The sequence below is a fragment of the Urocitellus parryii genome, chromosome 1, assembly GCF_045843805.1.
Source record: "Urocitellus parryii isolate mUroPar1 chromosome 1, mUroPar1.hap1, whole genome shotgun sequence".
NCBI classification, from domain to species: Eukaryota; Metazoa; Chordata; class Mammalia; order Rodentia; family Sciuridae; genus Urocitellus; species Urocitellus parryii.
Genome location: NC_135531.1, coordinates 207,533,287 through 207,559,620, shown reverse-complemented (window position 1 = coordinate 207,559,620; position 26,334 = coordinate 207,533,287). Strand labels below are relative to the sequence as shown.

The window sequence follows — 26,334 nt, the reverse complement described above, 5'->3', positions numbered from 1 at the left end:
ACTTTAAAGGATGATCAGAGACTACAGATAGTGGCTGTCTAAACCATCAGGAACATGACACACCAAGAAAGCTAACTTTCAGCCAGGGGGATACATTCCTATGGGTGACTTCAGTAATAGAGATTATACTGGCTGCTGAGTTATTTCCAAAAGATAAGGGACCATGAATGGCCTAAATCAGAAAATGTCTAAGAAGACAGAAGGGGTACTTAGAAAACACAAAATTGTGTTGCTGCTCACAGATGGCCACAGCACCTTCTCCCTCTTTTTAATAAGCAAGTTCTCACTAGGAGTCAGCTATATTTCACTAGGTGTCATCAATGAAGTCTCTTAGTTGAGAGGATGGGATTCTCTTTCAGGGACCTAAGGGAAGTGCCAACTCTACTCACTTTAAGGAATGAACTAAAAAAAAAAAAAAAAAGTAATCCATTCAAAATGCTATTTATTAATTCTGCATCATAAGGAAGTCTTCCTATACTACTTATATACATTCTCTGCACCACTCTGTAGCCCAAGGAACTATTTGTGAGTTTCACTCTTTGCCATTATTAGCAAGGGAGGGAAGGAGAACTTGCACCTCAATGCAGAAAAAAAGCCAAACACACCCAAGTGTTTACTGGATGTCTACCTGCCTGCCTCAGTTGATGTTTACTGAAAAAAGGAGATTGATAGTGCCTCTCATTCCTCCAGAGTTATGAAGGCCATAGGAAGAGCAGGAATGTCATCTGAAAAATGCACACAGAAGCATGCAAGAACACAGAGACACAGCTTCTGCCAACCAGGACTCCCCACCATCAAACATGGCACCCTCACCCCAGGTGTGTCAGAGTCCTCCTTACACTTCACTTGTGTCCACACTACCCATGAGAACTGGATCCTCTGTGGAACAAAGGAACATACCCTACTCTAGGCCACCACTTCAGCAATGTGGGCAGAAGGAGACCACTGGGGGGGTGGGGGGAGATGTGGGGGGGAGGAGCAGTAGGGACTCCTTTCAAAGGGAGGTGACAGGCTGGTGCCATTGCTTTCTACCTTTCCTCCACAGATACCACAGGCTTAGGCCATTCACTACCAGTTATTCTATTTGCAGTCTCCCTTCTTGTGACTCTTTAGCCAGATAAAGAACATGCCTGAGATCAGAACACAGGCAAGAAAGCTCTGGGGCAAGTTTTTCTGACTTTGGGGATGGAGTTGGGGAAGAGCAGGAGGGTATGCAGGTGACCATGATATACACTGCATCCCCAGGGTTCAGACCAAAGAAAGTGGCTCTGAATGGATGGATGTTCTACCAAGTGAGCCATGGGACGAGTGAGAGGGCACTGGAAAGGGGCACCCAGTAGCTTCTACTTGTTCTCCATGTTTCCTTAGAATAAATCTAAAATCCTTTTAGGGTCTGTATTGGACCCAACTATGACAATTAAACAAAAAGAAAAGAACATTCCTTTTCTTGGAGGAAAAGAAATGTGGCATATGAATCCAGGATTCCTGCCTACAGGACAATCATGTCTTCTACAGGTTCATCTGAAATGTGTGGGCAGACCTGGAGTAACAGTCAGCCAACACCCAGACTTCCCGCAGATGCAATGTCAAAATGCAATGGGTCAAAGTAAGATGGAGTGGAAAGATGTCAAGGCACAGTGCGACCAACAGAAACACATGGCAGATACTCAACACACTCGGTGAGGAGCAACCTACAGAAAAGCTTGATTGGCCCATCTTTTGTGGAAGCAGAGAGAATAGAGAAAATTAAAAAAAAAATTAGATATGGTTAGAGTCAAGTGGCTCAGTGGTTCACGCTCTCTTAGCATAGAATTTCATGCTTCTCGGACACACTTCACAAGGCAGCGCGGAGCCAAAAATTCATTTCCATTCAGGACTGCCTTGAAGATGTATTATTTTGTTTTGTGTTTTTTTCTTTTTTTAGTCATTTTAAGAGAAGGGAAAGAAAATGTTTATTTCACTGTAGGGGTCCCAAACAGCCATACTGAACTATGTTAGGTATTTCATAGGATTTGAACAATTTAATAAAAAATAAACATCCAAGGTCCAACTGCTCATTGAGAGGATATAAGCACATCTTTCCAAAGACAACAAAGGTCACAGGCTGCCCAGCAGTCCATCACAGGTGACCTACCCCAGGAAAGGGAGCAAGATTGTTCTATCATAGTCTTGAGGAAGTAAGCCTTACACTTTAAATGCCTATTTCACAATACTAGTATCTTCTTTATAAAAGAAAACTCTAAACTAGAGATAAACTATGTAAACTTCCTCCTGGTCCCATGTTGTGACAACCAAGAATATAGTATGCATTGAAGAGATAAAGAGATTCTGTTACTTGTGGACCTAGAGGTTCAATGACATCACAGGTCCTCTGACTTCATGGGAGCCCTGGGCATATCAGCTCAGCTCTGTCGCTAGATCTCTTGGGACATTCTGAATTTGTCTGGCCTCTTGGTTCCAGAGGCAGAGCTACTGAACACACTGGTAAAACATCTTACAAGATTGGCTTCAATCACTACCGAAAACCAAACTAAAAATGAATAGTAAAGAGATTAAAGGCTTTGCAGAAAATGCCCAATCTCAAGCTATCATAGACTCATAAGATCTTATAATCCTTACATCTTTTAAGACAGAATGTCTCTTATAATCACTAAACAATAGTATGGAACTAAAAAGGAGTTACTTCAATCTCACTTATAGTCTTCTAAAGGGCATAAGATACAATGGGACAACTTCCAACTGTGCTAAACCTGAAGGCAGCAGCTGGTTTTCAGCTGAGCACAGAGATCTACACCTTAAACTTGAAGTAATCAAAAGAACAAACTAATTTTTAAAATGAAGTAGTGCAAAGTACCCGGGCTGGGGAGGGGAAGGAAATTAAAAAAAAAAAATAACAATAACCAGGTAGGACATGCTTCTTCAGAAGGAAGCCCCAGACCTACACTTTAGCCTCTGGCTGTCACCTGCCAAGGCAGATCTGAATTCTGTGTTAGGGCTCAGGTGAATGGAAGTGGATGCTGAATTACACATTAGCTTTTGCCAGGGAGAAAGAAGCAGTTCCAAATGAGACATCACGGCAGACACATCTCACAGTGAGTGCTCCTCAGGGGCTATAAGGAAAGCTAATCAGGGAGCCCAGGTGCACGGGACAATTAGGGGTTTCCACACTTGATCACTGAGAACAGCCTGGTGATGGAATAGATTTCCAGGGCTTGTTATGAGGTTTGTTTATTTACATTCCACAATCCAACAGTTCCACGAAGACACTCCTCCAACTTTTCTCTTCAGAAGCAATAAAAGGTCTAGAAGAAAGTGGTAGATGGGAGGACCTTGAAGGGTAGAAATAAACCATCAATATACTATGAACATTACTCTAAATGGCAATTTGTTTGTGTGCTAGGCAGTTTAATAGAAGTCTAGATGGAAGTAACATCATGGATCTGAGATAGAAGGAATGTGGTAAGAGCAGCTTTCAGGTGTCTAAAAGGGCTCCAGTCACCAGAGCCAATTAGCCCTACTAAATGGCTGGTAAAGCTGCTGATGGCACCCTTGAAGGGATAGAGAATAGGAAATCTTTATAGCCAAGACTATCTTTCAGACCTCGGGCAAAAGTCTCTGAAAACTCCTGCAGCCTCAGAAGTGGAGGCTGATAGAGCAGTTGTTCACAGCAAATAGGAGAATTCATAAACAGACTAGAGTGAATGAGAAAGCAGTTACCCAACAACACAGCAACCTCAGAGCAGTCCTGAATGTCTGGGAGACTGCTTGTAGCATTATAGACAGAGCAGAAATTCATTTCCAAGAGTCAAAAATAAAAACTTATATCAAATAATTAAAGTAATGCCCTCCTCTCACTGGCCAGCCCCTGGTTATTTCTGGTGAGCCAGGTGCTACACTCCATCTCCTAGTTAGCAGGACAGCAAGAGTCATTATGAAGAAGCCTTTTAAGGCACTGTTGTTGGCAGCACTTCCCCTTGAAGTTTAATCTGCTTCTGCAAATTCTGATCTCCTTAAATGCTCAGAAGACATGCGTGGAAGCCTGTGTCAGGCAATTACACAAAAAGGCATTTTTCCATTTTATATATGACATTTCAAATTTCTTAAAAATGAAAAAGACCCTGAAGCACTTAAACTCTTTGCTTTAACCATTACAAGTGTCTAAGAAGTGTTTGTTGAGTTCGCAAAAATGCACTGGTCCTTATGAAGGCAAGTCGTCTCTCTTCTTTCAGTTGAAGGTGGGAAAATGAGGTGAGAGATCAGAACCTCCTGCTAAGGAAGAGTGTGATAAAGGCCACACAAAGGCCAATGCTGCCCATGTATGACAATTTCAGCTACACTACCAGAAATGTTCTTATACTAAGAGAAGGTCCATGTCATTGCAAAAGACCTATCTTCGAAAGAAAGGCTTTAACTCTCTGGAGGTGGGCAAATGAGCACTTCTTACATGAATACCCTGGTTTTAATTCTGTGCTCTTACCTGCTAATCCTGAGTTGAAAACCACTGTGGGTGAAGATGTTCCAGGCAGCGGGGGTGCAGAGGGAGGAGGGGGTGGTGGCAAAGGAGGAGCTGGCACAGTCTCTGCTGCAGGACCAGGGAGAGGAGGAGGTGGGGGCGGGGGAGGAGGAGGAGGTGGGGGAGGTGGAGGCGGAGGAGGCGGAGGCATAGGTGGTGTTACTGGGCCATTTTGCACTAGAAGAAAAGAAACCAATTGACTTTGAAAACAGAAATGGTCTTCCTACAACATGTTGTGCATAGAGGCAATATAAAAACACTTAAAAGGATAAAGGTTTGCTTTCCAAAACCATAAATTTCCTTATCAACAGATGGGGAAATACTTGAATATAAGTGAAATGAAGATTTATAACCTTAATCTCAAAACAAATAGTTCTTAAAATCAGTAAAACAATGTGCCAACAAAAGCAAAGGACAAAAGTAGACAACTGGTAAAAGAAGAAACACAGATAACCTGGTTGTATAAACTTAGTTCTCCCACATGGCTTCTTACCTGCTTCAGGTGTGTCTGATGATAGAGGTAGTGGCGGGGGAGGAGGAGGCAAGGGTCCCGAGGAGGCAGCCCCTGAAACTGGTCCCACAAAGTTACCCGGTGCTGCATCTGACCCCATGGACATTGTGCCAGAAGCCACAACTGGCAATATAGCAATATCCCCATCCCCTTTCTTCTGAATTTTAATGGTCCCTTGTTTCTCCAGTTCATGAATCTTTTTTTCCAGGGTAGACTGTCTTTGAATGGCTTCTTCTTTTTCTTTAACCATTTTTCTTAACGTGTGAACTTGGGTATTTGCATCTTTGTAAATTTCCTGCAAAAGAGTTCATGGCTAAGAGTTTGTCTCCGCAAGACATTCACATTTATGACCATCAGACTGGCAAATTGAGGATAAAGGAATTAACTAAAAAGAGAGAAAAAAGGACACTGAATATGAATAAAAGTTCTATAAAATTCAGCCAGAACTTATATGGTCCCACTAATTATGAATTATACTACTGATACATGCAATATACTCCAGCAACTGTTATTGCTAATTAAGTTCTTTCCATTTAATGAATCCTGCTAACACAATTTTCCCTGCAGGGGGAAAGGAAGAGAGCAGAGATGACTTTTATTCCCAAAAGCTGACTTTGAAATGTCCAGAGAAGTTCTGCTGATGTGGCATGTTTTCCTTTCACTAATTTTCAAATCCATCTGTAACTCTGAGGTACGCATATCAGCTAATCATAAACAAAGGGCCCTAAATCAGACTCGGATAGAAGTCAGACTAGGATTAAAAATCCGCAAAGCATAGACTAATCTATTCATGAGTAACCAGGGGCTGACTGTTCTTGAATGGGTTTCTCTGGCCCTCATAATGCCCCCTTGACCAATCTCAGGACAGCAATTGTTGTAACGTTTTCCTTTTGGTAATGCAGTTAACAAAACAGGCCTGAGCTTCCCTCCACTAATTACTTATTTCTGTGTAGGTTTTTAGCAGAAAACAAAGAAGTTACAATTTTCAATTCAAAGGCTGCCCTGGTTTCTTTTATTAGGGGCCCATAGAAGTTCCAGTGAAAGGAGTTTTATGGAATTGAACTTACTTGCTGGGCCTTGCACATGTGCTCTCTCACCACAAACCTCCAGCAGGCAGGGAAACATTCTTCACACCCTGTCTATTATTAATAATCTGAGAGTCTGAACTTTGAATTGAGTCCATATGCTACAACTTTGTCTCGATGGTGTGCCAGAAAATAAATTTCCAGAGTTAACTAAAGGACATGTCAGAATATCAGGCAACACACACAGACATGATAACCATCACATAAAATGTGCTGCTGCATTAAACAGTGGTGTAAGGGCAAGCCATTTGCCCAAACCCCCTCCAGGCATGTTGGTGCTTTTATGTTCTGCACAATCCCAAGCACACGGATGGCACTCCATAAATACTTGACATGTAAGGTAAAACAACGCTACAGCCAAATCAAATAACTGGGATTATCTGATAATAAAATTAATTGGCTTTGCTTTTTCCTTTTTTTCTTGGTGAATGTCACCAGGTCTAGCCTGTGCTGTGATTCACGGTTTCCACAGCAACCACCAAACCCAGTTTGTAAAGGAATACAAAGTAAAGTAAAGGAATACAATGAAGTCCAAGTCCTAGTAAAAATAAATTAGTGGCATGAATTAAATTCATGCTATGTTTTGATTTCCTTCTAAATGGGTGAGCCTCAGAATCAACTCATCCTCCTCCAAATGGGAAAACTGTTGCTCCCAAAATCTGTGATAAGGAAATCCTGAACCTCCAGTATGTGAGTGCATGCACATGTGTACACAGACTCTGACTACGTGCACTTTCCATTGAAGGATCACCTCTGAAATGGCCCGAATAAACATGCTGCATCAATGCTTCAACCAGCCCAAAGCTGGACCACATCTACCATCACTCCACCTGGGGGACTGTCATCATTACACTTACTCGCACAACATCCAGTTCCTTGTTCCTCTGCATGAGCTGCTTTTCCAGTTCCACAATCTTAGACATGGCTTCATTTTCTGTGTCTTGCAGTTTCTCAGATAACTGTAAAATGTTGAAAAGGAAACTGTGTCACAACACAGGATCATTTAGACCAGGTCCTTAGTCCTCAGAAAGTGTAGCTCTAAGACCTTTAGGGGCCCTTTAGATTCCTGCATGTCCTTATACAAATTGTTTAATGGAAATGTTAGTATTTATAATATGGTTCTGGAAATATATTTGTTTCTCCCAAGAATAATTTATACATGATCTTTAATAAAAACCTCAGTGTTTAAATATCCAATGTGTCTCCCTCCGATCCTTTGGAGCTAGCAAGGGTTGAGAACAGTAAGGTGAGGGAGGAGAGTCATCCCCATCCCCAAGAAAGAGATGTCAGGTAAAAGCTTTTGAATATTGTTGATGTAGCTGGAAAAAAAAAAAAAGGCACAACAGATTGTTTCAATGCAAATTATTCAACTAATAAAAGCTATTTGGAGGAGCCATTCAAATAAAGATGGCCTGCTACAAAGTAGACTCTATGGTCATACTAGCTGAGGCTGAATAAGAGATGGTGGGGGGCAGCGGGGGAGAAACCACATGCACTATTTACTTAAAAGGAGCTTTCTGCACACAGCTGTATGATTAAGCAATTTCTGATTTCTTACATCTTACTAAAAATGATCAGTAAGTAAAGGAAATCATAGAGAAAATGTAAAGACGAAGAGTGGAGATTTACACTAATCAGGCTCAGAACAAAATACAAATCTCTTAAGGGGAGAGATACTGGGCTTTTAGACTGTTTCATAAACGCCAACTAGCTCATTGTAGTATTTACAAAAGGAGAGTTGGGGGCTCAGCACAAGCCAGGCAGATGCCCATTTTCAAAGTAATGGTAAAAGGCAAAGGAAATGACACACACCCAGTACTTAAAAATAAAATATGGGGAGAAATATGTGGGTTGTTCAAAGGGCAAAATAATATTCCCCCAAATGGGGACAATTCACTTCACAATAAAGAAAAGTGGTAATCAATTCAGGCCAAAAATTTGGTTCAAAATTCTTAGGTTTCTCTGTTTGTTCTTGTACTCTCTGAAATATTTGTTTAATGAACAAATAAACAACCTCTGAAGACTGTTAAGACTCTTATTCTACTTGGTCTGTGGTAGGAGGATCACAAGTTCGAGGCCTGCCCCAGCAACTTAGTGAGAGCCTGTCTCAAAATCAAAAGATCTGGGGATGTAGCTGAGAGGTGAAGTGTCCCTAGTCAATCCCCCCTCCTACACACACACACACACACACACACACACACACACACACAAGATCAGATCACTACCCCAATATAGAGATGACACTGTTCTGAGAGGATAGTCTTCCTCAACGAAGATGATATTTGGGAGAGCTCACTGATTTCCTTAAAAACATCTACTGCTAAAATGAAACTATTAAGTGATTAAGACAGGAATATTTAGATAAGCATCAAAAGACACTATTTAATTATCTCCAAGGGACTGTGTGGACATTTTGAGAAGAAGGTGGCTAATGTTCAGAAAATACTTATTCATCTCATGCCAAATTCCCATATTTCATTCCCCTCTAATCCCTTAGGTAATGCCAGTGATTCAATCCTCCTGTGCCTGTAACTGATTGTCAGGACAAGCAATTTATTTTGCAGTCCTGAGAGGTAGGTCAGTTGAGGCAAAGCAAGGGGTTCCATTTTGCTTTCAGTAACACATCTGCCTTCTTTGAAAGAGCCCAGAATGGTTTATGATAATTCTCTAAACAGTCACAGCTCATTTCTAGACTCTGATTCTTTTAAGTTACTGCCACAAAAGTGTATGTTAGTTCTACTTTGCACCCAGAGGGAATGTCAGCAATTTTCCCTTTTCTGAGATGTAGTTACATGAGAGATGTTTTCTTCCAGTTCTTCCACCCTCTCCAAGGCTGCATTCTTGGTTTCTGCATCTTCCAGCAGAGCTCCTACGTCAAACACATTGTCCAGGTAAGCCTGAATCTGTACTTGCAGCTTGTCACTCTCTGTGTGTTTCAGCTTCTAAAAATCAGAATTTGAGAAGTGACATTAGCTTATCTTTGGAAACAGAACAAACTTACCCAACCGTCTACAAGGTTTGTTTCTTCCCAAAGTCCAGCCTTTTCCAAAAGGTTTAAGACATCATCCTCCTTAAGAGAATGATGAAGTGACTATTTAAGAAGGTAGGATCAGATTGGTTTCTTACCCATCAAATATTTACATAACTATGTGAATATTTAATGTGCACACATGTAAATATAAGTATATAAAATATACATATTTACATGTGTGTATTTACATATACAATTTTCCCCCCAATACTTCCTACCCCATGTAGTTATACTCCAATCTAAAACAATTTGATATATGTGAAATCAAGAAAACAGAAGAACTAAAAGTAGCTTTGAGAGGGAACGGTCAGAAACAATATAAAACTTAAAGGGGTGTTGGGGTAGTAGAGGAGACTGTAGTAGGTGCATCTTGCCTGGATAGAGATGGTGGACCCAGGTGGGACACAAAGTTATACAGGAGGTGACTAACCTTGGGTTTATTTATTTTTTAATTTAAGTTGTAGATGGACACAATACCTTTATTTTATTCATTTTTATGTGGTGCTGAGGATCAAACTCAGTGCTTCATCAGGCAAGTGCTCTGCCACTGAGCCACAATCCTAGCCCAAATCTTGGGTTTATTTTAGTGCAAATTTCTAGAGCTCACTCTTCATGAATGCTTCCCTAAGGCAGTGCCCCACACCAACAGCTCAGGGCTTCCAAAGCACAGATCAGAAAGCTTTCCCCAGTTCACTCTATCCCTGATCAGGGATCCTGAAGGAATTCAGATACTACTAAGATAAACTTGCCTCAGAGAAGGCCAAATAAATCAATGAATCTTCTCTACAAGAAACACTAGTTATGAATTTTCCTGAGGATAAATGAGTGGCTTGAATAATATCTGGCACATGGATAATGCCAATAGCATTTTTGAACAAATCAAAGACTACATGCAAAGCTGCTTCTGTAAACTAATATGGTATTTATATGTTATGTATTCATCATATTACTTTTCTAACTACCTCTATCTATTAGAGTGCAGAATCAATATACTTACAAAGTTCAAGAAATAGAGTTTTGATAAAATTCAAAAATTTTAAGAGGAATTCCATTTCATGTAAATTCTTGGAAAAATGGGTTTTCTGCTAGGTTCTAACCTACAATTTAGCTTATTTTGAAAGAGGGTATGTTCCACCACAGTTCAAAACAAAGGCCAGAACAGAAAATGATGAAAATGGTGAAGAAATTTCTTGTGATTTTTCACAAGATTCACAATGAATAATAGGTATTCACTGATAGGTCACCAACCTGCCATTACACATTGGAGTATAAAGCAAGATATCACAAAGCCAAACCCAGAAAACCATTAGGAATTTATGTGCCCAATTTTTGTTCAAATACTGTTGCTCTGAACATATGAGGAAAGAGGACAGATAAACTTCAACATCAATGCATAAAAAATTCCTTTAAATACAATATTCCAAAAATGGCATCAGTGGGTCTTTAAATTATAGGAAAATAATTCCAACATGTCTTTAATGGAAATCCATTATGTCTCTCCCTGAGTAGAGACTTTAGACATTAGGACAGTCTACTCCAGGGTAGCTTGGTTGCTCTGGTGAGCAAGGCCGCTCAGGTCAAGAGTAACCATCTCTGTGATTTTTCCCTCCCAGTGCTGTGAAAAGACAGTGCTTGAAATCTCAACTTCATCCTTCATGAAGATGGATAGCTAAATATCACAATTGTCCAAGGGAAGAGCTCCTATCATCTCTATAGCTAGAAACGGCCTTGAAATTGAGGTCAGCAATTCCTGCCCAATCTTCCAAATTCAACTGGACCATTCTTACATGGAAAGAAAAACAAAACTGTCTAGGAGTCAAAGGACATGCTTCACATGCATAGATTCTCATGTCCATTTATGATTTGAACATCAACTTTCAGTTTCTTAACTGAAGAACTTCAGAGAACTAGCTGAGCACTTCTGCAAGGAAACCTGGAAAAGAGAAATTAAACACCCCTCTCCCAAAACCCAAAAGTGGAACTTCTAAAGCCACAAACCCTTCAAGCAAAAATTAACAGCTTCAGGAGGAAGTTTCTAGTCTTCATTTCCTCATTATTTATCCTCGGAGCATTTCTCTTCACTCTACAGCAGTCTTGGATTGATTTTCCCTGCCTAGATGGGGCCCTCAGAGTAACCAAGAATGCAAACTGTGCAGCAGTTGGGTGAGGGATGCAATGAGACTTGACCCAGACTTGAGCTCACAAACACTGGCAAGCTGCAGCCGGACTGCAAGAGGTCATCTGGCTCCTGTACTAAAAGGCTGCTGGCAAAAGACTGCCAGAGGTCCCAGAAGGTCTACAAGAATCCGGTTTCTCTGGCAGATTGCATCACTTGGATTGGTTCCTTTTAACTACACGACAGTAGTTGACTATGCAGAGCTTTAAGCATTCCTTAGCCACTATAGAAGTGCACCACCGAGGGTAAGCAATAAATCAATTCTTACACTGAAGCCAAAGGTTATAAGCTATACTCACATCCAAATACTCATCCAGGCCTAATTTGGTGAATTCATATTGGAGGTGAACTCTGAAGTTCATATCTTCTACTGAATGGACTACAATATTAATAAACTGCATCGAGGCCACCTGAAATGAAATTGCCAAGGGATTAGACAGACGTTAAACTTTTTTCTCATTGAATCATAGGCATATGCTTTTAATACACAAATTAGGCTCACTTACCAAGTCCTTCATTTCACTGGGTCTTTAATAACATTTTACAATGTTTTTAATTTAAAAAGTCATAGAGTTACCACAATAAGATACTACTTCACAGCCACTAGGATGACTGATAATAAAAAGAAATATATTAAGAAGTGTTGGCAAGGATGTAGAGAAACATGAAACCCTCATTCCTTGCTAGTGGGAACATAAAATGATGTAGTCACCTTGCAAAGTGTGACAGCTCCTCAAAATGTTAAAGTTACCATGTGACTTATGTAGCTAAAAGAAACATATACACATAAAAATTTGTACACAAAAGTTCATAGCAGTATTATTTATAACCACATGAAAGAACCCAATGTCCACCAACTGATGGATAAACAAAATGTGGTTTATCTACACAATGGAATATTGTGCAACAATAAAAAGGAATGAAATGGCTGATACATGTTATGGCATGGACAAACTTGAACATATCATAGTAAGTGGAAAGAACCAATCAAAAACAACCACAGAAGAGTTGGGGATATAGCTCAGTGGCAAGGTGCTTGTCTAGCATGCATGAGGTCCAGGGTTCAATCCCCAGCACAACACACCACCCCCCCACACACACACACACACATTTTATGATTCCATTCATTTAAAATACCCAGAACAGGCTAAACTATAGAAATACAAAATAGATTGGCGATTGCCTAAGGGTGGGGGTAAAATAAATAGAAAGTTGCTGTTAACAGGCACAGAGATTCTTTGGGGGGGGGGGTGACAGAATGTTCTAAATTGTGGTGATGGTTAAAAAACCTACTATACACTTTCAATGGTAATGTGGAAGTTATGAGAATCGTATGTCAGTAAACCTGTTCTTAAAAAGTCATGTAGTACACACGGCAAATCAAGTAAATTAGTACAGGTATATATATAGCATAAAAATATGAAAACTATTGCAAACAACAACTATTGCAAACATGGACTACATCACCTATAACCCTCACTACAAGGTAATTTTTTCTAAACATTTTCTCTGTACTCCAGCCTACCAAGAGAACAGGAACAGAGCTTTGGCCCATCTTTCCATGCAATCACCCTATTTCTATTCCATGAAAGCTTTGATTTGGTGCTTTCTCCTCACAATTGCAGCAGTGGCCCTAAGATCTGTCCCAGAGAAAACTAGTTTCCAATCTAATAAATAATAAAACAGAATTCAAAAAATCTATTTTGCTCTTGATAGTGACAGTCTTTTATGGTGGAAATATCTTGCTCAGGCTTTCCCTCAAAGGCAATGACCCAGCAGAAGCTCCAGGAAGAAGGTAAAATGACTGAGGGACTCAGGTTCATAATCACCAACCTCTTCCCCAAGACCAATTCCCCCTAGCTATTTTTTTATAGTTGTTGATAGACATACCTTTATTTATTTATTTGTTTGTTTGTTTGTTTATTTATATGCAGTGCTGAGACTCAAACTTAGTGCCTCATACATGCCAGGCAAGTGTGCTATCACTAAGCCCCAGCCCCTCCCCTTAGCTTTTTAAAAATTGTTTTTACTGTTTTACAGATAGAGCCCGAATATCCAGAGTATACAAAGAACTCAAAAAATTAAACAATAAGATAACAAATAACCCAATCAACAAATGGGCCAAAGACCTGAATAGACACTTCTCAGAGGAGGACATACAATCAATCAACAAGCACATGAAAAAATGCTCACCATCTCTAGCAGTCAGAGAAATGCAAATCAAAACCACCCTAAGATACCATATCACTCCAGTAAGACTGGCAGCCATTATGAAGTCAAACAACAAGTGCTAGCGAGGATGTGGGGAAAAGGGTACTCTTGTACATTGCTGGTGGGATTGCAAATTGGTGCGGCCAATTTGGAAAGCAGTATGGAGATTCCTGGGAAAAGCTGGGAATGGAACCACCATTTGACCCAGCTATTGCCTTTCTCAGACTATTCCCTGAAGACCTTAAAAGAGCGTACTACAGGGATACGGTAGTTCATAGCAGCACAATTCACAATAGCTAGACTGTGGAACCAACCCAGATGCCCTTCAATAGATGAATGGATAAAATAAATGTGGCATTTATACATAATGGAGTATTACGCAGCACTAAAAAATGACAAAATCATGGAATTTGCAGGGAAATGGATGGCATTAGAGCAGATTATGCTAAGTGAAGCTAGCCAATCCCTAAAAAACAAATGCCAAATGTCTTCTTTGATATAATGAGAGCAACTAAGAACAGAGCAGGGAGGAAGAGTAGGAGGAAAAGATTAACATTAAACAGAGACATGAGGTGGGAGGGAAAGGGAGAGAAAAGGGAAATTGCATGGAAATGGAAGGAGACCCTCATTGTTATACAAAATTACTTATAAGAGGTTGTGAGGGGGAAGGGAAAAAAACAGGGGAAAGAATTAAATTACAACAGATGGGGTAGAGAGAGAAGATGGGAGGGGAGGGGAGGGGGATAGTAGAGGATAGGAAAGGTAGCAGAATACAACAGTTACTAATATGGCATTATGTAAAAATGTGGATGTGTAACCGATGTGATTCTGCAATCTGTATTTGGGGTAAAAATGGGAGTTCATAACCCACTTGAATAAAATGTATGAAATATGATACTTCAAGAGTTTTGTAATGTTTTGAACAACCAATAAAATAAATAAATAAATAAATAAGAAAGTAAATAAATAAATAAATAGATTGTTTTTACTGAGTTAGAGTCCTCTTGGAATGTTATATACTGGATATCTTTGGAAGATGTATAAACTCTCTAAGTTACAAGGGGACTCTACTATAATTTATCAAAAAGTATTTCAAGGTCTATGGTTAAATGAACTTAAAAAAAATCATTTTGACAGTTTTTTGTTTTCTTTTCTCCACAAAAATACAGAAAAGGGTCTTAAACTACATATAAAAAAAAAGTTACATGTTATGAGGAATATGTTGTTTGGGAGATTGGGCAATGTAACTGCATTCCCAGTTTATCAAAAACCTCATTTTCTGGAGGGAAAATGTGGTTGAATTCTAGCATCTTCCCATTTCTCTTCTGAAAAATAGATCTAAATGATCTGCTGACTTTATAATATACCTAAAAGACAACTATTTTTATATAACATATGAATCCAGCAATAACAGTATTTGGGGTTTGTTTGGGGGAATTTTCTTTGTTTGTTTTCATAGTAAGGATTGGAATCCAGGGACACTAACCACTGAGCATCACCCCCCAGTTCTTTTTACTATTATTATTATTATTATTATTATTTATTTATTTTTTTTTTTTTTTTTTGCGACAGGGTCCTGCTAAATTGCTGAGGCTGGCCTTGAACTTGTGATCATCCTATTTCAGACTCCCAAGTCACTGGGATTACAGGTATGCACCAGTGCCCAGCAATGCCCAGGAGTTGAATTCTTGCAGCCTGTCAAGAAGGTACCTTGCATGTGTGCATATGAGTAAGTGAACTGACAGGAACTGGCTCTAATCTGTAATACAATGGTGTATGTGTTTTATTGTTGTTGATGTTGTTGTAGTTTTTAGATTCACATGACAAAAGAGTGTATTTTGATATATTATACATACATGGAGTATAACTTCCCATTCTTGTGGTTGTACATGATGTGCAGTTACACTGCTTGTATATTCATATATGAACATAGGAAGTTATGTCTGATTCTACTGTCTTTCCTATTCCCATCCACTGTCCCTTCCTTTTATTCCCCTTTGTCTAATCCAATGAACTTCTATTCTCCCAGTCTCTTTATTGTGTGCTATCATCCGCATAACAGAGAGAGCATTTGGCCTGTGGTTTTGGGGTACTGGTTTATTTCACTTAGCATAATAGTCTCTAGTTCCATCCATTTATGAGTAAATATCAGTAATTTCCTTCTTCTTTATGAACAAGAAAAAAGTATTCCATTGGGTATATATGCCACATTTTCTCTATCCATTCATCTGTTGAAGGTCACCTAGGCTGCACTTTTACATACTGGACATCTTTGGAAGATGTATAAACTCTCTAAGATTTTAGAATTGAGCTACTATAAACATTGATGTAGCTAGGTATAGATGTTTTAATGGGCTTATAATTTCAGCAAACTCAAATGACAGGGTTAGCAGTTATCATAAATAAGTAAGATGGGTCATATGTAATACAATAATGGACAGTGAAGATTGTGACAAATTGGAGATAATATCTTTAAAGAAACAGGGGCCTAATGTTATCAGACATTTTTAATAAAAATAAAAAATCAAACATCTAACATTACGTTCACCAAGCCTGTAGCATGCCTTCAGTCTGGGACCTCCAGTTTGCACCCTCAGCTCTAATCAAACAAGAAAGTTCCTCCTTACAAGGAACAGAAAAGAAGCTGGTAATGTAAACCAAGGCCAGACCTCTTTACATATTCATTACCAGTGCCAGCATTCGCCTGAACTTCTCCAGAAAATCCTAAGAAGAATATAAAAGTATGCATTGTTTCACATACATGTTTTTTCATTTTTCCAAAGCAAATAACATGCTTTATGGAAAAGAACAGTTTCTCTATAAAAGATTTCATCTTTCTCACTGATTTTGGAAGGAGATGAAGGCTAGGGATGCATATAAAATTTGAGGTCCCAGAAAAAAGAAAATTCACATAAAAGGGTTAGAAATCTGAAAAGCTCTGTTTTACACTTTATAGTCACTAAAGCAATTCAAAATAAAACTTTACATGACATCCTAAGTATAGGCTTTGCAATGTAAGAACTGTTTGGGATAATTGCTCCAGGTTAGGTTAAACTCAGTTAAGGATCTCCTGGGTCCAGAAGGTCACTAGAGCAAGTGGATTGGGTCAAATCTACTACAGCAGTGTATAATGTGTCAGGAAATTCTCTATGGTAAATCCCATCTCAGTCCAGAAATAAGATTTGGGCATATGGATTCAGAAGTGCTTAAATGTATTTTGCTGTGCTCACCTGAGAACGATAGCACTGCTATGAAACCAGATATTCAGCATGTGATTTAGCCTGCTAAGAAGATGTACAGTATGATTATGCCATCACAGAGTTACTAAAGGAGGAAAGAGATTGAAGGAGGGGGAATCACTGCTGAAGAGTCAATTCTACAAAGCAAAGTGCATAGTTTTTGAGAATACAGTCTGGAGAAGGGCAACTGACTGGAGTCTGCAAAAGTCAAAAACATCAAGATTCCTTATACCCTACAAATATTATGTAGTACCATTGGTAGTTCAAGTTGGCAGTTGTAAGCATTTGAACCAGGTCTCAATTTACTTTTCCCCAGTTGTGTGGCTTCCCCCTTTATTTGCCATACATAATCAGCACTCTTGGCGTTTACTGAATGTGTTTGAAATGAATAAAACTGTAAACAAATACCACAAAGGGAAGATACAGATGAAGAGAAACATTCTAGAAAGGATCTATAGCATATTATACTCAATTTTCTGTCTGTCCTGTATAACACATGTGTATGTATATGTATGAATATACTTAGGGAAAAAGTGCTGACATTGAGTTTGCTTTATTGAACGTAGTATTAAATAACTCACCATAAAATCTATGTTATTGTCTTCATTCCTGAAATGTTCCATCAACTTCTCGAAGCGCTGTTTTTCTCCACAAACCTGAAACATACATTTTTGTTGCCATGTCACATTCCAAAATTAGATATGGAAATTTCAGCATTAATAATTACTTCCAGAATATCTTTGTTTTTCCTCTTCCTCTCTCACACCGATTCTCTCTGAAGTTAGTTAATTCACAAATAGCCACCGGAAATAGGACTAAAAGCTGATCCTTGATTTCTTTTACATATTCTCTTGATATTTTAAAATTAATATCAAATGTGCTCTTAACTCATTGTTGTGTTTGCACACCCAACAATATTTTAAAATGCATTGAGAATCCAAGATCATAACTCATGGCCAAAAAAAAAAGTGTGTATGTATATGTGTATGAATGACAACAGCTTTCCTTTTACCAAATTACTTTTAAGGCAGAAATACTAAAAGATTCAAATAATTTTTAAATTCTTTGAAAGCAACTCAAAATTTTCATGTCTAACTGTATCAAATAATTTTAGTGCATAAATCACAACACAAAAGTAAAGCAGACAATTTGGAAAGCTACATTAACCCACATAAGGTGAATATAGAAATTTGTGGAAATTCGTGAAGTAGTAATTCAGCCCCAAGGCCTGAAACATAAGCATTTAGCTCAAATTAATGCTTTCATTGAACAGGTGAAATAAACAGATAAAATAGTGGGAACCCCAGGGCTCCAAGGTATTTTCACATACACTGAAATAAATATTTAAATACATCAAGCTAAAACACAATGTCAAAGAAAGACTTTATTAAATACTAGTCCCAAAATAAAAAGATGAATTGCAATTCTGTCACTGTCCTTGGCTACCTTTTAAGTAGCAAAGTTCTACACCTAATGCTTTATACATTCTACCTCCAAAAAAATATTTACCTGAATTATGGACCACATGCTGAATTAGTAGAACACAGTCCCCAAGTTAGCATTTTGCAAATTAAATGTAGATTTCACAAGCTAAGCTCCAAATTTTGATTCCATTTATGATCTTAGAGATAGCCAGGCAAGGCTAGTCCTGACAAATTATTCTAAAATAGTATTTCATAATGCTACAACGCAGACATTTAATTCAGTCATGTTAAATTCCATGTGAATATACATATGTACTGATGAATAGAAAGTTCCATGAAGGCAGGACTTTTGTCTGTTTTATTTACTACTATATCTTCAACATTCAGATGAATGCTTAGCACATTGTAAGTACTCAATTATTTGTGAATTTCCCTGAATAGAAGATAAACAAGTAATTGTGTTAATACTTCACAAAAAGGTGACTTATTTACTACTAATCTCTATCATGTTTTAGAGTAAAGAGAGAATCATTGAACCACTATAGACAGGTGTCAAAAGTACATCTGTAGGGCTGGGGCTATAGCTCAGTGGTGGAGCACTTGCCTAGCATGTGTGAGGCACTGGGTTTGATCCTCAGTACCACATAAAAATAAAAAAATAAAATAAAATAAATAAAGGCATTCTGTCCATCTACAATTACCAAAAACAAAAAAAATTACTTATTTTTTTTTTAAATACATCTGTAGTGATAGCTCCTAGGCCTAAACCCAACCCTGGGAATGAGAAGGAAACAGCCTCTAACCTGTGAGGGTCTTCTAGTCTTAAAGACCAAATTCTTCCAACAGAATAAGACCACAGTATTACAGAATTCTGTTGATGACTCTCCATTTATTTATATCTGCCTTAATTAAAAATAGTTTCAAGAGGCAGAGGAACATTACATGAGCTCAGACAGGAGGAAGAAGAGTTGGTTTGGAAGGGAGAATTGACAGCCTTTGAAAAAATCTGCTTATCCAGTTCCACTCTGAAGGGTCTGATTCAATAGTCCTGAGTGGGGGTGGGGTGACATGGACATGCATGATTTAAAACCACTATTACTTGTTTTGATGCTCCATGAAGGCCAAGGACCAGAAACCTAAGGGGACATCATGTTCTGCCCCTGCACTCAGCCAAACCCTCTAGCAAATATGTGGCAAATTCCTGGAAACAAAACATTTGTTGAATATAGTGAAGCACTCTAGGCCCTGCTCTCTATTCTGACATCAGTTACATCTACATCCAAAAGGACAAGCATCCTCACCTGCAAAGAGGGTCCAGTGGTTGAAAATTGCCAAGGGTTGGCAGAGAAAGGGTCAGAATCACAACCGCAACTTTATTTTAGCACACACCCCAACATAAGAACTTGAGGAGAATGACTGGCTTCAAGATGATAATGACAAGAAAAAGAAAAGGAAGAAAGGCCCTCTTGGATTGGGGGACAGACACCAGCTCTTCTGAGAAGTAGACCATGATTAATGGTCTATTGAGCAAATAGGCATTCACTCCTTTAGAAAAGGTAAGAGACACCCAGTGAACAATGACAACAGACACAATTGCTAGTAGAGCAAAGCCCTTCAAATCAAAGAATGTTAGGAAGCTGAAAAGTGTCTTGAATAATCTGATGCCTTTGTCTTACGAATAAAACTAAGTCTCAGGCAGATTAAATATCCCTAACCTGATGGATGGTCAACAGAGTGGCAAAACCAAGATGAGAATCAGTCCCCAATGCCCACTTAATGATCCCACTCCCACATAGCCCAGAATGCTCAGATCAACATAGTCCATTAAAGAGGATAGTTCTACCCTTCCAGAATTACCTAAGAGACCAGGAAAAAAAAATAAACTTAAAAATCACAACCCTTGCATCACACACATAATACTTGACATATGTGTACCAGAATTTCCCACAAATTTCTAAATACAGCAGACTCCAGGGGTCCAAGCTGAGAGGTATTGAATGAGAATCTGCACAGATGGGATTAGGAACTCAGGCTTTTAAAAAGCCATGGTTTCTGGACAAACATTTAGGAACTAGTGACTTATACAATATTAGACTGACTCAGCCATTTTGACTACCAACTACAAGACCAGTTGAAAAATAGCTAGATAATTACCTTTTCAGTTTATTCAATTTCCAACTGATCAACACAAAAGAAACACACACTGCTACATCTGGGTATCACAGGAGTGCAGCACTATGCAGCCACCTGGTCCCATTTCTGCCCTCATAGCCCCTCACCTCCATCTGTGTTGGAGGTTAAAGCTGCAAAGAAGGACAGTTGTAATAGGAAGGACCCACAGGGGTAGGCAGGACAGGAATTAGTACACTGACCCTGAACAGGTAAAATTACTAACAGGATAACTCACAAATAATCAAGGATTGCATCCAAGGTATTAGAGTAAATAAATCTTAAATAACAGGGGAAAGTGCATGTGGGCAGTAACAAAACAAACTACACATAGCCAGTTAATAAAAAGAGATGACGTCAAATCAAAAATAAGCAACACCAGATTAATTTCATTATGGGTAAATATCTCCAAAATGATATTGGCTTGGTAGGCAGGACTGAAATAGACATTAAGAAGAGTTCCCACTCCATATATTTCTTTACAAATCCCTCATTCTGTCAACAAATTCATGCTGAGAACATGTGTGTCATGAAACAGAGAAATAGTTTTCATCTTCAAAAGGAAGAGATTTATATTTCTCTTTATAGTTACTATAAACTTAGTGAAAAATAATTCAAATACACAAAAGGACAGATTGCCAAGATAAGAATCCTTGGAAGAATCTGAGTGACTGCTCTCCTCTCTCAATGTACAAACCAGAACGACCCCTCCTATCAGATCCACCAAGCCTCTCTATGCAAAGGATAACTAACACTGCTTCATTTCCATTCCCAGATAATGGTCAGTCCTATTTTCTGACATTGCTCCTAGGAACAATCTGGGTTTCAGAGGCCCCCTTCATTTCTAAGGAAAGGAAGCATGCAAACCAGATTCACATTTGTTTCTGTGGCTCTAACAATCATTAAACAAGTGTAGACTAGAACCCCACAGGAAATGGGAAGATATGTTTGGGGAAGTTGGTAAAAGTTGTGTCCCACATCAAAGGAAAGTTGTCTTCATTCATACTGCTCACATCTGGACCACCCCACATGCTTGGTTAAAATGGAACCATCATGGTTGAACGAACATACCCATTCTCTCCTTTGAACTGGCCTTGTTTTAGAAAATTGGTGGGAATGAAGACACTCGTTTTCAGAATCTACACATGGGCCTTCATGAGAATATTCTCAAGGGCTTCATCAAAATGAAATCAAAATGAAGCCAGGAGCACATTTACACATACTTTACTGCACTTTACGTATTGCTACATGTAGCTTCCATCTGCAAATAAAGGCTCAAAAACATAGGAGGAGAAAACTGAAATAAAATCGTCAGACTTCTACAGCTGAAATTTGTCATTCTTGACTTTTAAATTCTCTGTATCTCTCATGACCCTATCAGCTCTACCATCAATTTCCTATGCCCATAACAAGAGCCACTGGAGTAGGTGGGGTGGAGAGCTAGTTTAAGAGCTACAGTGACACCCAGCAGAGCCAAGCAGACTAGAAAGGAGCCCCTTTTTGGATTGCACACCTCTTTCAGAACTTAGTGTTCCAATAGTAACACATTTAGTAACACATTTTCCAATAGTAACACATTCCAATAGTAACAGGTAGGCCTACCAGAACTTCAGTAAACCAGCAGGCAAACAAAAGTCCATGCACTGGAAAAGAATGTGTTCAACTGTAAACTAAGAGGCAGCTTCATTGCAAATCACTTATGTACCAGTTTCATGTGAATAAATTGACCAACCTGGACTAACACTGTGTAGATTGGAAATGTGTAGGCTCCAGTCCTGCCCATCCCCAGCACAACTGCCCCTTTAAGCTCTAACGCTATTGGTGTGAGGGTGAGGACAGCAGAATGGGACTAAGTGGCATATTATATGGGATCATAAAACATAGATTTCAAGTCAAAGTTCTGCAACTCTTCTGCTGTTAACTTGGACCACTCTGTGAACATCTCTGAACTTCATTTTCATATAGGCTGAGACATGGTAATTCTAAGTTGCCCACTGGCCTCAAATTTAAAACCCTCCTGCTTCAGCCTCCCAAGTAGCTGGATTATATGAGTATAGCACCACACCAGGCTCCAACCACATTCATTATCTTGAGAATCTAAGATTATATTGCCAATTTTCCACCTATGCTTTAAGAAGCCATAAGTGTCACAGAGGAATTAAGGGTGAAGAAGCTGTAAAGATTACAGAGCTTCAGTGGACTCCAAAAGTCAAAGGCATAGCCAGGAGGGGAAATCCCCAATAAGAAAGATTCTTGAGACGTCCCCTCCCACCTAGCCACATTTGACTAATTCTGTTGAGTTGCCTGGTAAGATTTCTTGGGTCAGAGGATTTTTTTTTTTTAATCTCATTCAATATTTTGAAGCTCTAACATTCTAATCTAGCATACCAATATAACATGATATTCCCCAACTGACCACATGGAAATTCCATACAACACAAATTCAGAGGGATGGACTGGGTTGTGCAGACCATCAGTACCAGGCTATAAGGGCCGAACCACTGCTATCTCAGCTTGGCTGGTTCAAGCCTGCTTGCGAAGCTGATAAATCCTGCACTGCCCAGATGAAATGGGCCTCTCCCTCAAAAAGCAAGATACATTTTCACTTAAACAAGAACTGAAGGAAAAGTACAACTCCTGCCAAAAAAACAACTCAAGTATGTTCTCCAACATCTGTGAAATGCATTTCAGAACAGTATCCCAATGCATTTGGATAGACCCAGGGTCCTGGATGCAAAGGAGACTGTGGTTAAAAGTGTCTCTGGGGTGGGCAGAGGTTAGTAGATGATTTCCCTAAAGGCTCAGAGCAGAGAGAAGATGGCTATACAAAAGCTTTGTAATAAAGAGTATTATCTTGCCAACCAGATGTTGAAATTAATAGACTCCTTCAGCCACCCCTGTGTCCTTCAGGGTCAGTGGTTGTCTCTGGCTTCCCCAGCAACAGCTCCCAGGGCAAGCCAAGTCTGCAGGAAGAGTAAGGCCCGACTTTAAGGAGGGGGCAATAAATGCTTCGAGGTTAGTTATATAAAAATTAAAGGCCCCTTGCTTAAGTGTTTCCTTCTTACGCTGTCGCCTGGTGCCTGCCTCAATACTTTCTTTTTCTCTCTTCACAATAGGCCCCTATGAACCAAGAGGCTCCCTGCAGAAAGGCACACTTTTAGAGGCACACACTGTTATGACTGATTAGACTACCCTTCTCGGGGCCTGCCTGAGAACAAAAGTTCCATTTTCTTCTCAAGGCCTCATGAAGTAAACAATTATTGCATCATTAGTCCTAGGTGAAAAGCATCTTTTACCTTCAGTTGCAAGCACCTGCAGTCTGAGGATTACTGATGCCATAATGGCCTGACAAAACGACTTTTCTGGGACATTCTATGGTTATTGGGGTCTTTTACATCATACACAGACACCTAATGGCTGCCGTGACAGAAGCAGACCACTGGACCTGCTGCTGGCTCTCAAGTCTCTTTGGGATTAAAAGGCGGAAATGTTGATCTAACTAAAATGCTCTAAAATTAAACAACTTTATTTCATTCCAGTGTGGGGTGGGGGGAGATGAAAACTAAGCAACTGAATATATTCTGCAATCCAATCAACCCTCTCTCTTTATAAATTAATATAACATCTATATCCAAGTTAGCCAGGGGCACTTCTGATTATGAGCCGAAGGTTTCATCTGAATAATGCTAAAAACCCCTGTGAAAACTTCATTTTTCCAGATGGTTCCAAACATCCAGATGTTTGGCAGCAGGCACACAAAGCATCCAGATGATTATCTTACTTTCTATGCATGTATCTTGCTGTACTGAATAAAGAATCCTGACACAGAAGCAAATGGATAGTAAATCCCCAAAGGACCATGCGTTAACATACCACAGTTTAAATAAGAAATGTATCTTTTACCACTTCCCTAACCAAAGATGACCTTCATTAAATTCTAGAGCATAAGGATCCACAACACAGTATTTTATAAATGATTTCTTTTTGGAAATAGTCCTAACGTACAACTTGAATCATTCTAGCAAGATTCACATCCCCTGGTCATTAGAAAGGATACACAGAGATTCTTTCAAGGCTACCTGGGACCATTAATTTTGTGTCGGCTTGCCTGAGCTAAGGAATGCCCAGACAATTGGTAAGATAATGTCTCTGGCCATGCCTGTGAGGATGTTTCATAAAGGACGAGCATTTGAATGAGTAGACTGAGTAAAGAAATCTGCCCTCACCAATGTTGTGGGCTAATTCAATCCATTGGGGTACCATGAGAATCTGGAGGAAAAGTAGATTGTCTTTCTCCTTAAGCTGGGACATGCATCTTTCTCTGCTTCCTCTTGGTCCTTCAGGCTCCAAGATTTACAGCACTGGCCCCCCTGTTTCTCAGGTCTTCAGATGTGGGTTGAATTATACCCCTGTCTTTCCTGGGCCTGCAGACTGCAGATAGTGTATTATAGGACTTCTCAGTTTCCATAATTAGGTGTACTAATTTCCATAAGTCTCCTTTTAAATCCATTGCTATACCTATTGATGTCCTATTGCTCCTCTTTCTCTGGAGAACCTTAATACTCTTCTATTTCTACCAGAAGACCAAAATACTTCCAGTTCTTCAAGAAAGACTAATATTTAAATAGCTACCTGAAGATGCAGGCCTTCTTCCATCTCTAGGGTGACTCACCAGCCAGAACCTTCAAAAGTGTAAGGCAGCCTAACACTGCCTTTTGTTGTTGTTGTTATTATTGTTGTTACATTTGTGAGCTACATTTTACTTCTTTTGATTTATTTTTTTGTTAAATCCTTTACTTTCATTCATTTATGTTTATCGCTTCATCCTGTAAGCATATCCAATTAGGTCAAGCAGGGAGGCACAATGACACATCTTTAGTGGTTATCACGTGGCCTCTAAACCACAGCAATGGCATTGGTTGCAGCTGTTTAAAGCCTACAGCACTTTCACCACGGCTTGGGACCCATTTGGGAGGCAGCTGTCAGGTCATGCTCTCCACCGGGCTGCATTCCAACAAATCAAGTTAACCCATTTGTCCCATCATCTACGCAACAAATAATTACAGGCATAAGAATGTAACTATACTGCAATATAATTATAATGATATTAATATAGTAATATATAAGTTCTAGATTGTGATTTCCAACCCATTTTAGTGTATTCCTGTAAATTTTATTGAAATATTCACAGAATTGAAAACTTGGGACTTCATGGGTTAAATAAAAAATGGTGAATCATGAATTCAAAACCCATGAAGACAATAACTCATTATTTGACAGATCAAAGACCTCAGGAAAACTACAGGCAAATGCCTTAAGTTTGTCTACCACTTGCTTCTATCTCTCACTTCACATCTCCTTTCTCTCGTATCTTCTCCAAACTCACCCTAAAACCTATTCTGGGTCTCAATCGGGAAGAATTTGCACTTAACCAACTAGAAGGCCCTGGGTTCAATATTTAAACTGCCCCAGGCAAAAAGTTACCTATGGAAAAAAAATTAAAAATCATAACACCCATACTACAAAGCAAAAAAAAAAAAAAGTGAGGAGTGGGGGGCAAATCTCAGAGCCCAAAAGCTTCACTACTACTAGATTGGAACATAGCCCCTTTATTTCTACAAAGATGATGAATTCCTAAAACAAACGCAAATAAATGGATGTCTAATAGCAAAATAATTCAAGAATCAACCATATCATATAAAGAACTCCTAAACCTGTCATCTCTTCAAAAAGATCAAGGCACATCACACAGACAGGGGGACTTCCTTATACAGAAAGGGGCCTCCACCACTTTACAAAGTAAGGGGTGGGGGGGCGGGGAAGACTTCCCTTCAGTTCTTTTGTTTAACAAAACCAAATACAATCCCTAAACTTCACCAGGTTGGACAATAGCAATCCTAAAAGTTCTCTGGTTATATTTGGGAGTTGCCCACACTTGTCACATGGTCACAATGTGGACTCATTGCAGGACTAGA

At 39.2% G+C, this 26,334-nt stretch overlaps 1 protein-coding gene across 3 annotated transcripts in view; it reads right to left on the bottom strand.

Moving 5' to 3' along the window:
- Fmnl2 (formin like 2) overlaps nt 1-26,334 on the bottom strand; it is a 281,047-nt gene that overhangs the window by 20,164 nt on the left and 234,549 nt on the right. For 2 of the 3 annotated variants that reach the window (XM_026389166.2, XM_026389156.2), the window contains exons 10-15: nt 17,348-17,422; nt 11,616-11,726; nt 8,902-9,051; nt 6,967-7,068; nt 5,007-5,319; nt 4,478-4,690 (exon numbers count right to left, since the gene is read on the bottom strand). In XM_026389166.2, coding sequence (XP_026244951.1) covers nt 4,478-4,690; nt 5,007-5,319; nt 6,967-7,068; nt 8,902-9,051; nt 11,616-11,726; nt 17,348-17,422 — 964 coding nt within the window. Of the gene's footprint in view, nt 1-3,236; nt 3,330-4,477; nt 4,691-5,006; nt 5,320-6,966; nt 7,069-8,901; nt 9,052-11,615; nt 11,727-17,347; nt 17,423-26,334 lie in introns of all 3 variants that reach the window. The other variant, XM_026389145.2, reaches the window with a different exon arrangement.